The sequence below is a fragment of the Crotalus tigris genome, unplaced genomic scaffold (genome assembly GCF_016545835.1).
Source record: "Crotalus tigris isolate CLP2741 ecotype Arizona unplaced genomic scaffold, ASM1654583v1 scf7180000017541.2806704, whole genome shotgun sequence".
NCBI lineage: Eukaryota > Metazoa > Chordata > Lepidosauria > Squamata > Viperidae > Crotalus > Crotalus tigris.
In genome coordinates, this window is record NW_024096462.1 from 1,767,021 (window position 1) to 1,782,905 (window position 15,885).

General features: G+C 38.4%; 1 protein-coding gene across 2 annotated transcripts; it reads left to right on the forward strand.

Annotated features, from left to right (window-relative positions):
- Positions 1–397: 397 nt before the first annotated feature.
- On the forward strand, positions 398–15,885 carry SLC25A18 (solute carrier family 25 member 18). Of its 2 annotated transcripts, XM_039363914.1 has the most exons (11): positions 398–2,956; positions 4,816–4,972; positions 6,145–6,249; positions 6,815–6,937; positions 7,457–7,512; positions 8,023–8,113; positions 8,223–8,341; positions 10,089–10,281; positions 10,920–11,074; positions 11,544–11,619; positions 12,685–15,885. In XM_039363914.1, exons 3-11 carry the CDS (start codon positions 6,230–6,232, stop codon positions 12,824–12,826), a joined length of 975 nt encoding a protein of 324 aa, XP_039219848.1. In that variant the 5' UTR covers positions 398–2,956; positions 4,816–4,972; positions 6,145–6,229; the 3' UTR covers positions 12,827–15,885. The 2 variants fall into 2 exon arrangements, with proteins under 2 accessions (XP_039219848.1, XP_039219759.1); XM_039363825.1 differs by lacking the exon at positions 4,816–4,972 and having other exon boundaries at positions 399–2,956.

Sequence of the window (15,885 nt, forward strand, 5' to 3'; positions counted from 1 at the left end):
ATTGGTGTCACAAGTTTTAGCTTTTTTCCATATTACTTGGGTTTTTTTACACTTTTTTCAAACAGATTACTTACACTGCTATTTTCATATATTTCCTATATAACTGCAGGTACTTGTCTAGGCAGTCTCTGAGAATCAATCTATGGAAGGGGGGGGGAAGCACAATTTTAAACAACATATGTATACATATGTGACCAACATTATGGAAGGAAAATTTGAGAACCCTCCCTTAGGTTCCAAGTCCTGGATTAGCAGCTAGCTTTAACATTTGGACTTCACCAGAAAACTGATTAAAATTCACCCTGTATTATTTTGGACAGCTGGAGATTATGTCTCAATTGTCAGATGAGGGTCACATTTATGCTGACACCTTCAGTTTGTTGATCTTAACATTCTAATTTTGTAAATAATTGTTATGACTTAATTTCAAAAAGTTTGTTATTTCCTCACCCTCATTTTTATTTTTTTAAAAAAAAACATCTACAATACATACACTAAAATACAGAAGGAAAAACCTTAGTTACATCTGTGTATAACTAAATGAAATCTGTTTAGATGGGCATGCTTTTAGTTGCCCCAGTAAATAAAACTAAACTATTTGTATGCTATTTATTCTATGTAGATTACTAGATTTTTCATTTAAAACATTTTGTCAAGATATCCATTTGCTTCTTTTGCTTCCAAAGTCATTTTTGAAGATAAAACTTTTTCCAGTTTCTACCCCATATTATTTTAATGGCAGTAAATTGATAAACAACGTTTTGCAGCCCTTATGGATATAGCAAAACTTAATACAAAATTAAGTTGACATGGATTTTTTTTTAGAAAATTGATTTCTGTGTTTATCAGAAGGCAAATAATTTCAAATACAAATATCCAAAAAAAGCAACATACCAGAATCCATCTTACCTCATTTAAACATTATTGATTAAAGTTATAACTATTCCTTTACACCAGGGGTCCCCAATCTTTCTAGATTGGCGGCCCGTTGGGAAAGGGAGGGGCAGGCACCTTTATGTGTACATGTGTACATGCTAATATGGCTGCTCATGCGCACAAAAGTGGCCATGAACATATGCACTCCACAAATGGGGCTGCTAGTGCTGGTGCAAGGCTCACAGCTTGGCTAGTGCTGGCGCAAAGGAGGGTGAGTATGTGCACATGCACGCACGTACTGTCCAGCCACTCACGTGGTCCGGTGGCCAAGAGGCCATGGCCTGGTAGTGGGCTGCAGCCCATAGGTTGGGGACCTCTGTTTTACACAATGGCCTTTGAGCAACATAATCTATTCAAGAAAGACAAAATTACTTGAGAAATTTCTAAAGGTGAACTGAAATGTATTTGAAAGCAGTAAGATTGTGTATCAGTTTCAAAAGTGTTTTAGAGGTTAATCTACTTTGGACTTGAAACTTTGCAGGCTGAGGAGGAAGTGGCTAAAACATGCCCTTGGATAACCTTATACTTACAACATCCCATTTCAATGCTTTTTTAAATTAAATAAATTTAGACAATTAAAACTGGTAGTAATCCCAAAACACTTTTAAAATGAAATATTTCAGTTATGTAATAACAAGGTGTAGTAAATAATAAAAAGAATGTATTTAGCTTTTTGGAAGACTGTATGAATTGATTTTGAGAAGAGATCCTGCTTGATGGGGGAGAGGCAGGTTAGGATACTCGTAGCACAAAACATTTTGGATACATCATGCCCAAATGTACCATATAATTAAAACCTGTATTCTATGCAGACAGTCTGATGCAGTGGCTGGTATCTTCTCTGCCTTTAAATATTGTTATATTTCTTAAATGCTGCTAAAATTGTAATGCATTGTTATTCTCATTGCTGATGGAGAGCCAGGTTTGGAAGCACTGACTTTCTAAGCCCATCAGGAGATGAAGACAGTGATTGTATATTACAAGTTTCTTTTTCACCTTTTTCATATTTCTAAGGCTGCTCAACCCCTTGGCTTTCGATGATATGTCAGATAAAAACAAGTATATCAAACAACAACAGCAGAAAAAGAAAGTCATTCTTGTGGAGTAAACAGCCACTAAAAAACTGTAACATCCCACTCTAGCTCAGAGCCTGGAGAAAAAGCTTGGTTTCTAAAAGCATAGCTAAATGACTAAGGACTATTCATTTAAGTATGCCTTAAAGTCACTAAAGAGTAAAGACTATGACAGCAAAGGCACATCTCCTTGTTCCCATCAGATGACATTGCAAAATTTTGTCCAATCTTACTGAATGAGTAGAAATGAGAGAGAGAGAGAGAGAGAGACTGTCCCTCAAATAGTTAAACTGTATGCCTCATAGGTGACAACCAGCACAACTTGATTTGTGTCTGGAAGCCTATTGGTAACTAGTACAACTTGCAGTGGAATGCCACATTGTGGACTAGCTATTTCTGAGTTGTCTTCAAGGTTAGGCCCATTGCACTTGCCCACATACAGGATGTGGCATGAGCCACCATGTAAGGAACCTCCTCGTCCAGAAATGAGCTTAATGAATCTTACGTAAATGTCTTATTGGCCATAGATGTTTCTTGGCTGTACTTACCCACTAATTTTCCACTGATGTGTAATTGATATGGGGATGTGCAGCCCATCACATGATACCACATTAATGGAATATACTGTTATCAATCGATACAACCTTGCTTGAGAAATTAGAGCTTGACTAAATAACTGGAATGCATAGCGTTTGTTTAAAATTGTCCTTATCCAATGGAAAACGCTTGAGCTGGAGTTTGTTAGTTTTGCAGGACCTAAAAAAGACAAGATGAACAACCAGAAAGAAAAAAAAAATCCTATGTACATTCTGATATTATTGGGAATTTGTGGACAGTCCCTTAAAACAGGCAAAAGAGGTTGTTTTTTAAGGATTCCAGATGTGAGTCAGATGCTTAAAAACGAGAGAGGAGGAAGGGAGGAACCCAACTGCTTGAAAATAAGGAAGGTAAGTTTACTAACTTTTCTGACTTCTACACATTTCATTCATAAAGTATTTCAACATTTATCATTTCAAAAGCAATCTACAAATTCATGGCATTCTTTGTGCAAATGAATTTGGAGGAGAATGATCTACCCAAACTGGTGAGATTGCTAATTAGTATATGTGGAAAGGGAGAGTCAATTTATTCAGGAAAATTAGATATGAATTAGAAGGAGATAGTTTATAGCCATTTATTTCTAACACTCTTACAAGAATAGTTATTTCCAAAGCCTCGTGTGTAGTTTCTAAACATTTGTGCCTGGTGTGTATTATGTGCATAATTAAAACTTGCATTTGTGCTCTATAAAGCAGGGCTTTTTAACCTTTTCACCCATTGTACCAGTTTTAGGATATGGCAATATCCGAGCACCACCAGTCACCTAGCAAGTTGTCAAAAACTTGATGACAAAAAAAGGGAAAAAAGTAATAAAGTACAGGTAGTCCTCGATTTACAACAGTTCGCTTAGTGACTGTTCGAAGTGACAATGGCACTGTAAAAAGTGCCCCCCAGGCCACAGCTGAGCAAGACGCCTGGCTGCCCTGCGGCACTCTTCCTCCTGTCTGAGGTTTTCATTGTTGTAAACATTTCTGTTGAGGATTGGCAGCGGGGTGGGGTGGGGGGTGTTTTGTTTTTATTCCCCCCATCTGCTGGGTGATTGCAACAGGTTTTGGTCACTTCACATGACCCTGAGACACTGTGACCGTCATAAATATGAATCAGTTGCCAAGCATCTGAATGTAAATCACAAGACCCTGGAGATGCTGCAACATTCCAGCTGATTGGCGCTTCTGGGCTCAGCAGAAGTGCAGGATCAGTGCTGCTTTCCAGCTGATTGGTGCTTCTTCAGGGCTCAGCCGAAGCACCAAGATCAGCGCCGAGCTCAAGCTGGAGCCTGGCGCTGATCCTGGCGCTTCGGCTGAGCCCTGACAGCCCTGCAGTTTCAACCATCTCTCGCTCAGGCTTGTGCAGTGCTGCCACCAGTTCAGCTCATTCCCCTCCCCCGATACCACTTTTCTAGGATGGTCACATACCACCTGCCAGGTGCCAATGTACCACAGGTGGTACCCGTACCACTGGTTGAAAAGCCCTGCTATAAAGCACTGTATGGACACATTTGCACTAATGATTGTAATTATTTCACCAAACAAATGCTGAAACTGTTTTATTTTGAAGTATTCTATAGATGAGGAAATGCATGTGAATAAGTGACAAGCAGTTAATAATTACAGCTTCCAGAAAGTTAGGATGCTTTTATATCTGATTAGTGCAGCGGATACTTAATTTATGGTTTTTAACATTTGAATAAGTTTTTTTATGGTAGAGGAAAAAGGATGTGGATTTGAGAAATCAGGTCAATTTCTCAGGAATGGTTTATGATATTTCTATTTTTTAAAGTTTATATTCCAGATGTACTTTTGATGTTGTTTAATTGAGTAGCTATATTTTAGTATTTTTTGTAGCTTTGACATTAACCACTCAAAATACGTAAAGATTGTTTGCCACAACTAATGTATATGAGGCCTGGCTATATATTTTTTTGCACCGTTACATAGAGATAGACTGCTCTGAAAGTTTAAAACTTCAATAATGCATCATGCAAACTCACTTTTTCAGTGCTAGTACTGTAGTTTCCAAGCTTATATAAAATGCTTACATAAGAATTATGACTAATCGTAAAACTATTGGTGACATCTTTTCTGCCATATGATTCATTGTGTATGTTGTACTGTGCACTTTGCATGGCTACTGGAAAAAATATATAATGACTGAACAACATAGTAAAAGTTTATAAATATACCCAAGGTGAGTTTATTTGTTTTAGCTGTACTTTGTCCGGTTGAAAGCAGAAAAATACCATCATTTTCTCTTGATGCTATTTCCTGGCTGAAACAAAAAGACTTATTCAACTCTACATTTAGCACACTGGTTGGTTTCAGAGAATGCAACACAGATTGCATAGATTTTTGCACCCATTTATGGTAGGTTGCTTGATTCTAGCTTAATATGTTTTATAGAACTCCATCATTATGGCTTAGAAATCATGTTTTTGACTGAATGTTTGTAAATTCAGCTGTTTATGATTTAGCCAATAAACCACAATTTCTACCTTTGCATTAGTAAAAAAAAGGGAAAAGCACAAAAACATATTACCTACACAAAATTATTTAGCCTAATTATTTTAACAAATACTTAAATCTTGATTACATAAGATGGTCTTTCAGTCAACTATGGTGAATAGACCATTGTTTAAATCATAATTTACAAATATTAACACTGTCACTATCTCAGTTCAGATGTCAACCATGCTTAAAGTATAATTAGCTAAATAATACACTGGACTATAAATGTGGTATAATAAATGCAAAGTTTGGAGGTGCAGAACACGTTTGTCAAAACCTAGCATGGGTTAGAGTGGGGTGTGCTCCAGGTTATTAATTCCAGTTACTTTAGAAATGTGGAAAAGGATAGATCCAGATAATTTAAAATGATTTAGTCTTTTTTTAAAATCACAAACTACAAATATTTTAGCTGTTCTAGTTCTTACTTTCACTTTACTACCATGGTAGGTAAAAGCCACGCTTGAGTAATATTTGCAAACCTTCTCTCCTTTTTCAAGATGAATGTTTATCTCCTTCCCCTTCCCTTCCTTCACGAAGACGTTCTACAATGGCCTGAGGTTCCCTGTGATGTTCTTTTTCAACATTTGCAGGGTGTGGGGTGTATTCTCTGGATCGGATTTTTCTTTTCTGTTCATGGGGTGGAGCCAGATGTTAGTAAATTTGTAACTCCTTGAAATTTTTGGTGTTCACATCCCTCTTGCAGAGTAGAAACTCAGTTGATGTTACCTTGAGTAAACTCATTGAAGATCCTACAATTGATTTTGTTCTAATGTTACTGAGCACTTATTTTTCAGCTCCATAGACCTCAGGTGTATTCAGATGTGAGTGTGAAGGAAGGTCATTAGGAAACAGGGAAAGTATCTAGTATAAACTGGCTTATTAAGGGAAAGAAAGGGAGAAAAGAATCAAAGTTATTCAACAAACTTCCCTAAAAATCCTCTGGACTTGATTGAATTATGAACATCCATTTTATTTTTGATCTGTGTGATTTGTTATCCAATGAAGAAAGAGTAATTGTTTTCTGTCTCCAGCTAAATAAAGACAACAAAGAAAGTGTTCCTTAATGTCAAAGGATTTCCTGGGTCAGTAGTAGCAACAGCCACCACCCCAAGGAAAATGACAAGCAAGAAGTTCAGGTCAGTAGTGGCTTTTTGTGCTTGGTTTTCAAAGGTCAATGATTCTGTTCATATGATGCTTGTCATATTGGGAAAAATAAGTTGTTGAACAGAAGAACAAAATTGAAGAAGAACAAGAGCCAAGGTGGCGCAGCAGTTAGAGTGCAGTACTGCAGGCCACTTTAGCTGACTGTATTCAGCAGGTCAGCGGTTCAAATCTCACTGGCTCAAGGTTGTTGGGGGCAATGTAAATATATATATACATTGCTTACTGGTGTACACTGCTTAGAGAGTGCTTGCACTTAAAGCGGTATATAAGTCTCATAAATAAAATTTAACTGGAGGAGGGCAGAGGGTTCACAATCTATTGTGCATTTCCTAAGAGTAGAAATTAATAATAACTACAATAACTGAAATTGCTTTGTCCAACATTCTCCCAATCACCCTATTATTTAGGTTGCAGGATCTGTTTTTACTATACCACCCTCTAACCAAGGACACCATAGAAGAAGCCTGGGATTTGAAAAAATTCTCATTCTTTTTTTTTCTCCTCAAATGTTGGTAACCATCTCCTTTTTCTTTCCAGCCTTCCAGCAAAATTAATTAATGGAGGTATAGCTGGCCTTGTGGGAGTCACTTGTGTGTTCCCCATTGATTTGGCTAAAACCCGTCTCCAGAATCAGCAAGGACAAGCTGTCTACACAGGCATGTGCGTGAGTGATGGTACAGGATATTAAGCTTCAAGCTGAAAGGAATTGATATATATTCTATTGATGCATTCTCCCAGCACTATTGAATATGGCTCAAAATTCTGTTGTCTTTCTTTTACCCATAATGTTTTTTAATATATTATCTTATAAAGCAGCAACTCTCAGAATTTCTAACATGTATGTTTTGCAGACCAAGCAATTCTGAAAAGCACAAGTCAGGAAAGATGTTAGAGTTGATGGGGAAAATTATATTTCCCACAGTTGCTAATAAGCGCAATTAACTGAGTGTCAGTGATATAGTGTTACCATCATTCAGAAATAAAATCAATAATGAAAAATAATCCTGCTACATATTTACTAAAAGCTGAAAAATAATTGAGCTTTTCAACTGTCTTGGTGCCCTAAGGAGAAACATCATGGAAGAACAGGGAGCAAGGCCTGTGCAAGAAATAATTACAAATATGGACCCTCCAACTTTGAAATAGTTTTTATAATTGTTTCTCCCTCTCATATTCTAGGCAGGATTGTTTGGTGAAGACAATACGCTCAGAAGGGTTCTTTGGCATTTATAGAGGTAATTCCTACAGAAACGGAAGGGTCTTTGCTCTGAAATTTTTAATCATTTGTTGTTTGCAATGTCTCAATTTAAAGTAAAACATGATTTGAAAAAATGCATATAAAGGTTGAAAATTAGAAATGAAAGACTACCAGGAAATCCTAGGAGTGTAGGCTGCACTGGAAACTCAGAAAGGCAAGACAACAATGGTATTTTTGTATTGTTGGGAAGAAAACTACATGGAAAACACCAGGAGTTGAGTTAGACTCAGAGGTTTAATGTATTTGAATAGGTGATATTTAGTGTTGCATTTGGTTTATTATTGTTTTGGTGGAATGTTTATTTAAAATTGGAAAATAGAAAGACGGGTGTATATGGATCCAGGAATAATTGAAACTTGTATTATTTAAACATTATTGCTTTTGTGGATCTGTGTGTGCGAGAGTGATCAGCATTTCCTGTTGGAGTAGGGATGAGCCAGCAAACTCATCATCAAGGCTCCTTATTGCCTCTTCTGTTCTCTCCAAGGGGCTGCTGTAAACCTCACTCTTGTCACTCCGGAAAAGGCAATCAAGTTGGCAGCCAATGATTTCTTCCGACAGTTGCTCTCCGTGGATGGGTATGGGGAAAAGAGCGTTTGTTCTCTGCTTATAATCTTGCTCCAGTCTCATCATCATTTCCATCTGCACTTTTGAACTGGCCCTGTACTTTTGTGCTACTCTCAACAGAAAAGAATTATCCTTGGCCAGGGAAATGCTGGCTGGCTGTGGAGCTGGGACATGCCAAGTAGTGGTCACATCCCCGATGGAAATGTTGAAAATTCAGCTACAGGATGCCGGGCGGCTAGGTGAGCACCTCATTACTATAAAGGTTAAAAAAAACCCAATTTGGCTTCATTTTTGTAGCAAAACAGCTTGTTGCATAGATAAAGGTTCATATTTGCTAGGATAGTTCTTATATTCTTATCTGCCAGCCACAAAATACCAATAAAAAGTGAGCCAACCAGGTCACTTTCCCACCTGGGCAATAAATAAGAGAATGGAAAAAAAATAGCAGCCAATCGACACCTTGGACCCATTTCATGTTTCTAATACACAGTATGTTGCTTGCACTTGCTCTTTGAATTCCAAAGAGAGAAAAAATGGCTGCTGTGGAGGGAGATGTAAAGCATGCGCTTATCCTTCTGTTATGCTTAAAACTAGGAAAATTAAAACATCTCATTATAATGCCGCTGTAGCCAAACCTCTGTGGGCAGTGGGGTAAAGTCTGACCTAAACCCAAAGCTAGGAGGTAGAGTGAAGCATTTTCCTACCAGTGGTAAAATGACTCATCCACCAAGCTCTACAGAGCTTCATCATTACAAATGCAAACACTGCCTTCTGCCATTTTTAATGCACAGAAGCCTCCTCAGAACAATACTTTTGCAGAGTTACTTCTCGAAAGATCAAAAGGTTATACACTATAACCAAATGCCAATGATGAGGGCCTATCTTAGTGTGGAAGATGGGACTTGCAGTCAAACACATCTAGAGGGCAGCAGTTTGGGAAAGGCTGTTTCCCAGTGCTCATTTCCTTCTATTGGATTACTGAAGTTAAATCCCAAGGAAGGTACAGCTGTTTTAGTACATGCACGTGTAAGTGATACATGTGATAAAAACAGAGACTCTGCATCAACCTTTCCCATCTTGGCTAGGGATTCTGGGAACTGAAGTCCAACATAGCTGGAAGGCACCCTATTTTATATGGAGCACAGCTTCCCATTTCACATCTGCAGGTGAAGTCTAATTTAGAGTTCCCCAACCTTTCCAGCTTTGCAGACCGGCAGCGGGGGGGGGGACAGGGGATGGTTCTGCATGAGCTGTGGGCAAGTGTGTGCGCATGCGTCGCCCACTGTTCATACAAATAGGGATACACGTGCTTGCTTGCCCCATTTCAGGTGGCCCAGTTCTGAACAGCTCACGGACCAGTAGTGAGCTGCGGCCCGAGGGTTGGGGACCCCTGTTCTAACGGATCCTAAATGACATATTGTTGGGCATGATGTTTGCTTTAGCTACTGTTAGAAAAACATCTGTCTTTAAATTTTCAACAAATTAATATAGTTTGAGACAAATAGACCAGTGGATTGAGCAATGAATAATGAAGCTTAGTAGGAATATGCAACTGCCTGAAGAAATGGTAGCAGCTGATTGAACTTACTTGGCTTTGGGAGCTAAGTAGAGTCAAGTGCTTGGTATACGAACAAAACACTAAGAAATTATTTAACTGTAGATTAGACTGGGAGATTTTTTAAAAAATTGAGAAACCACTTTTATGTTATTGCTGGGAAAATGCATGGATCTCAGCAAGAATTGTGTTTAACTCAACCAAGATTTTATATTACGAGTTCCTTATTTTTACCTATGAAGTGTTGAAGATCTGCTTGTATAAGACCCACAACTTCTAAAAATCTAGCCCTCAGGGCTCAAGATTGTGTCTGTCTGTCTGTCTGTCTCTATCTATCTATCCACCCACCCACCTACCTACCTACCTACCTACCTATCTATCTCTCTCTATACACACACACACACACAGAAAAGAGTCTTTCTGTCTTTCAGCTGCTCATCAGCAGAAGGCTCTAGGACTGGAGGGTACAGCTGCTGCCTCTTCTCATCCGCTACAAGGACAGCCTTACACCACTGGAACTGAAGCGGTCCCTAAACGACCTTCTGCCACTAGGATTGCAAGTGAACTGCTGCGCTCCCAGGGTATAGCAGGCCTGTATAAAGGGCTTGGGGCCACCCTACTCAGGTGAAAAGTGGAATCTCCTTTTCTATAAGTTCTATAGTAGCAACATCTAATGGTCTAGAATCTAAAAAGTACTGGATTCAGCATTTTTTACTGTATATATGATCTTTTAACACTTTTAAAAACATTTCCACTGACTTCAGAGTTGGAGTCAGTGTCCCTACAACTGGCTATTAGAGAACTGGTTTGGATAATGGGAATTAAATTTATACATGAAACTGAATCATCTACTCTGGTACTGTAGAATTTTACATGGGCTTTGGACCTTTTCTTCACAATTGAATATTTGGGTAGTTTATTATGCTTCCTTTTTTCTGCAAAGACGTCCAAATGCCTTAATTAAAATTGTCAGTAGTCTCTCAATCCTCCATAGCCCATTACTCCAGGACTTTATGGTGATCTTTATGAATTTCAAAAGTATTGGTAAAATCAAATGGCATCAAGTCTGATTTTCAAGCTTGTCTATCAAACGTACATGAGAAGATTGCTATATGAGTGGCTTGGAAATTACATTTCATAAATATAAAGTTAGTCATAATTTCTTGAGTTACTAATGAAGTAAAATTAGCAACTTGCTTCAGTGAGAAATATGGAAATCTCTCCAAGGCTTACCTAAAATATTCTATTTCTACTCTCAACAGGGATGTCCCTTTTTCCATCATTTATTTTCCACTCTTTGCCAATCTTAACAAGTTGGGACAAAAGACCTCTGAAGAAAGAGCATCTTTTTTTCATTCGTTTCTGTCCGGCTGTATGGCGGGATCTCTGGCTGCAGTTGCAGTAACACCATTAGATGGTGAGTATTAGATGATGCTGCTGTAAAAAAAAAGGCTTATCTTCATCCTATCACAAATTACTAGCAGCTAGTATATCTAACACTAAAACAGTTTGGGGCAGATTCGGGCAGAAAACACCACATACTTGCTAGTGTAGTAAATCTCTAAGACAGTGTTTCCCAAACTTGACAATTTTAAGGCATGAGGACTTCAACTCCCAGAATTCCACAGCCAGCATTGCTGGCTGTGGAATTCTGGGAGTTGAAGTCCACATGCCTTAAAATTGTCAAGTTTGGGAAACACTGCTCTAAGAGATGAGCATTTTTCCAGGTTTATTTAATTGGGCAGCTTCTTGTCAGAAAAAAAAACAAGCGGATAAATAATAAAAAGTCTTGAAGATATTCCTCTGCAATATCTGTAAATCTGTAAAGATGTGTAAATCTTTAAATCACATTTCTTTGCATAGATTTAACAAACTGTTTGTTACAGTTCTAAAAACTCGCATCCAAACTCTGCAGAAAGGACTGGGAGAAGATACCTACAATGGAATCATTGATTGTGCCAGGTAAACAGAATTAAATATTCCTTTTCTGTGAACCATTAGTTAATGTCATTAAACACTCGATCACTGAAAAATATTCCCCACACACCAAGGCTGGAAACCCCAACTAGCCTGGACTGATGGATACATTGGGAATTTAGCAAGTAAACTGTGGATGTTCTGTTGGGGAGGAATTGCTTGCTCAGTCACCAAATGGTTGCAAGTGGGTGTGAGCAATCATTCAATACCATTTGACCAAAAGTTAACTGATAAAGGTATGGTTTTTTTTTTTAAACCGTACAATTCATACAAATGTTCTTGAGTTTGCACTTGACTTTACATTTATTTTGGGGTGAAGATGGGAGGGCATACTTCCAAAGATAGTTCTGTGCTGCACTTAAAACTCCAATGCCATTCCCTAATTGTTTGTTAGGGATATTTCCTCTTCCATGCCTCAAATCCCAACTGTTACCTTTATGGGTTGCCTGCAAAAAAGCAAGGCTGTGATAGAAATTCGTGAAAATTAGTCTCTGTAAAAATGCTGGGGCACTTTTAGAATGCATAGGAGCAAAAACAATGATATCTTTTCAATGTGGTTACTGCACTTTTCAGACTTCTGTGGGAGTCTTTAAAAAGACAGGGCTGATTTAATGAGTTAACTCATTTTAAAAGATGCCTCTTTTTTCAGATTCACAGATACAATTGCTTTAAAGCAGTGGTTCTCAACCTTTCTAATGCTGCGACCCCATAATACAGTTCCCCATGTTGTGGTGACCCCCAACCACTTATACATCACCGGGTGCCAGGGGCGTGGCCAAAGAAAAGGGGAAAAAATGGCGGACAGCCTTGTTTGGCGACCCCCATGAAATGGTCGTTTGACCCCAAATGGGGTCCCGACCCACAGGTTGAGAACCACTGCTTTAAAGAGAAGTGCTGCACATGTGCTGCTGTGGGTTCCAGAATACCTCTTCTAAATAATTTTCGAAATATGAAAAGCACTAATGTTTGATGCACTTCTGTTACTGATAGCAACAGCTGCTACTCAGGATATGTTTACTGAAATTATCTCATTGTGTGCATCATCTACAGGAAGATCTGGATCCATGAGGGTCCTTCCGCTTTTATGAAAGGAGCAGGATGTCGTGCATTGGTGATAGCTCCCCTCTTTGGCATAGCCCAAGGAGTCTATTTCATTGGCATTGGAGAATGGATCATGCACTTTTTCCAATAACACCATCTTGCAATTGAAGGAGACTCTGGATTAAATTTGCACAAATTCCAAACTGTCACTTGAAAACCAACAGAACCTTCTTGTGAGCATTTTTGTGGATCATAAACCACCATCCAGGAAGGTGGCCTAGAAGGAATACCAATCCCAGTGTTCACCATTGCTTCTTTTTCTATTCAGCAGATGACTTTCAGCAAGCTAGACTACAGATGTTCTGCTTCTAAATACACATATTCTGGGTAAATCTTCATTGGATTAATTACATCTGATAGAGAATTCTTTGACTGAAGGCATATTTGAAAACCATAGTATTTGTAAAAACAACTGAACTAATAACCAACACAATATAAGTAGTTTTCAAGTTACGACCATAGTGGGGCCTGCCCTTGCTTAATAACTCCCATAATCTGCTTGCCTTGATGTGGCTATTAAATGAATGTGTGAGTCGTTAAGCTGAGCAAGGGCAATCTCAGTGGGGGAGACCCAGTGCAGGCCCAGGCCCACCTGCCTTAAGCTTCCCAAGTCTCCCCCACCCTGAGGCATCCCATGCTCTGCTTCTTGCTTCTTGGGATCCCTGCAGGCCTTAGCCTGCTTCTCACCCAGCCACTTACCTAAAGGGACCTAAGATGGCTACCGACACACAGGGGCTGGGAGACCTTGTAATCCAAGGCCTTCTTTTCATTCAGCTACCCAAGGAACTTGCAGGACTCGGCCTGCTACTCAGCCAGCTCCAAGGCCCAGCAGCACCCAAGAGACCTGTTTTTTTGCAGAGGCAGCCCGGCTGATATGATGTGAGGATCAGCTTTCCTATAGAAGCTGTCACGAGGCAACCTTGTGCTACAGTATTCTGCAAGCAGGCACTATGGTTACGAGCCTATAGGGGTTCCATTTTTAAAGGGGCTCCACAAACAGCCTCCAAAATTAGACCCTCTGTGAAAAAATGGAGACCGCTACAGGTTTGAGACAATAGTACGTGCTTTCAGAAAAGCACAAGGTTGCCTCTATGGTATTTTTCTTAGGTTTCTCCAAGGATGCATCTAAGCCGGGGACGTCAAACTCGCCACATCACGTGACGTATTGTGACTTTTCCCCCCTTGCCAGAGCTGGGGTGGGTGTGGCTTCCGCGTGATGCATCTGGCCCACGGGCCGGCAGTTTGACACCCCTGATCTAGGCCATCATTGCTACCCCCAGTCAGTTCCTGGCCAATTGTGGATGATATGATATCCCTCTCCCCACCAAAAAGAGGAGCTTTAGGTTAGACTGGAAATTAGAAAAACGTCCTATAAGAAAGCAATGGGAAACCATTTTGATATTGTTGCTGAGAAAAACTATGTGTTTATATTTATGTGGTTACCAGGAACCACATTTGACTTGAACAAGTGTTTATATTTTTATGCCTTTCTTTTTATGATTGCATGCATGGACTTTATACCTTTTATTTGCGCCTGGTCCAAATTGTATAGTTAGAAGTTTTAGTTGCACAGATTGCCATTCCCCAATATTAGACACAAATTCTTCCTGCAGCACTGCCAATTTTTTTAAAGGACATTAAAAATAAACTAATCCAGAACATCAATGCCATTTTTTTTTGTCTACGAATGTTTTAAAACATGCTTATTTCAAGTTTTCAAACTGGAGTTATCCCAGAATTGGGATCAAAGTTAAGCTTACACCTCAAGCAACCTTTAAAACAGAAAGGACAACTGATTGGGGGATAAAACTAGGGTCCAATCAGTCTCTGTGAAGGATTGGATAGGAAAGAAGACTAATATTCACTTTGTAGTTATACATTATAACAGACTTTAAAAAATGATTTAAATTCCATGAAGAGAGATATAGATCAAAATATAAGCCCAGTGATAAGGCTGAATGCCTGAAAAATTAAAAACTGTTTCTTCATAAGAAAAAAATACTTTAAAGGAAACCTGGGGTTCTCTTCATTAAAATTTCTGTCACTATATCTGTCAGTCTATTTTAAAAATGTAAGATCCCCCTCAAAAATATGTTTCAGATTTGGAGTAACATTCATTTTATCAGACTCACAAAATTAAATTAAGGAATTTTAATATGTAACACCTCAATTTTTACAAAATTCAATATTTTCTATAGACAAAAATTAAATCCACTTCAGTTAATTGAATAACTTGGAAATTATTATCCTATATCCACAAGGTTTGGGAGATAATTTTTGATATTTATTATTAAAGTATAAAATATCAGAATGTATCAGTAAGTTCAATACTATCAAACTTTCCTTCAACTTCAAAAGATTTCAAAAAGGCATACCAAATTTTTCCTGGTCTTACCACATTCATGATTTCTTATTTTCTGATTTTCATTTAATAACTTTTGGAAACTCTGTACCAATATCTCAAAATAAGTCAGCTTATTTGCAGCTTATTGGTTATCAATGAGTGCATATCTTTAATTGAATTGTCTTACTCCTCAGCTTCAGTGCATGTAGCTTGTAAACCGGTGACAGTTATTATCTGAGCAGCAATCAATCTTAAATCTGTCCAAAAAATTACAGCAAATTTTGAGAAATAACCCCAGTCTATTGATAGATGAACCTGCCGAATTCACTGAGATAATCCTGTTATGGCTCTATTTAAGACTGATAAATTTAAACCCATTCCTAATAGCTTACATTATGACCTGGTTTGCACATTTAACCTGGTCTTGTTTTCTTAGTGATTCTGCCAGAACCCCGACATCCTAATTTGAGTTAAGAGGATTACATTGTATTTAGTCTACATCCATCTCTCACCTGTTTTCTATCTAATATTTCAGCATTTAATTTGAGCTTGTTAGTTTGTAAAATATGGATTCTCCAAATTTCCAGAAAGCATCTAATTAATCAACATTTATCTTCAGAAATACACCTTTTCCTAATATTAATGTGAAATTTTTGACTGAGAGGAACTCCATATTACTTCTCAGGTTCCCCAATTCTCTTTCCATATCTAACAAACCACAGCTGCCATGCATTTGTTTTCATAAACTGCCTGTGGATGTAACCCTCTGCCAACTGCTATAACAATAAAAAAAAGATCAAACACAA

Coding starts and splice junctions, on each gene's coding strand:
- SLC25A18 (XM_039363914.1), top strand. CDS start 6,230: ATGACAAGCAAGAAGTTCAG. Junction 8,114..8,222: donor CAGTTGCTCTCCGTGGATGG/GTATGGGGAAAA, acceptor TACTCTCAACAG/AAAAGAATTATCCTTGGCCA. Junction 10,282..10,919: donor CTTGGGGCCACCCTACTCAG/GTGAAAAGTGGA, acceptor TACTCTCAACAG/GGATGTCCCTTTTTCCATCA.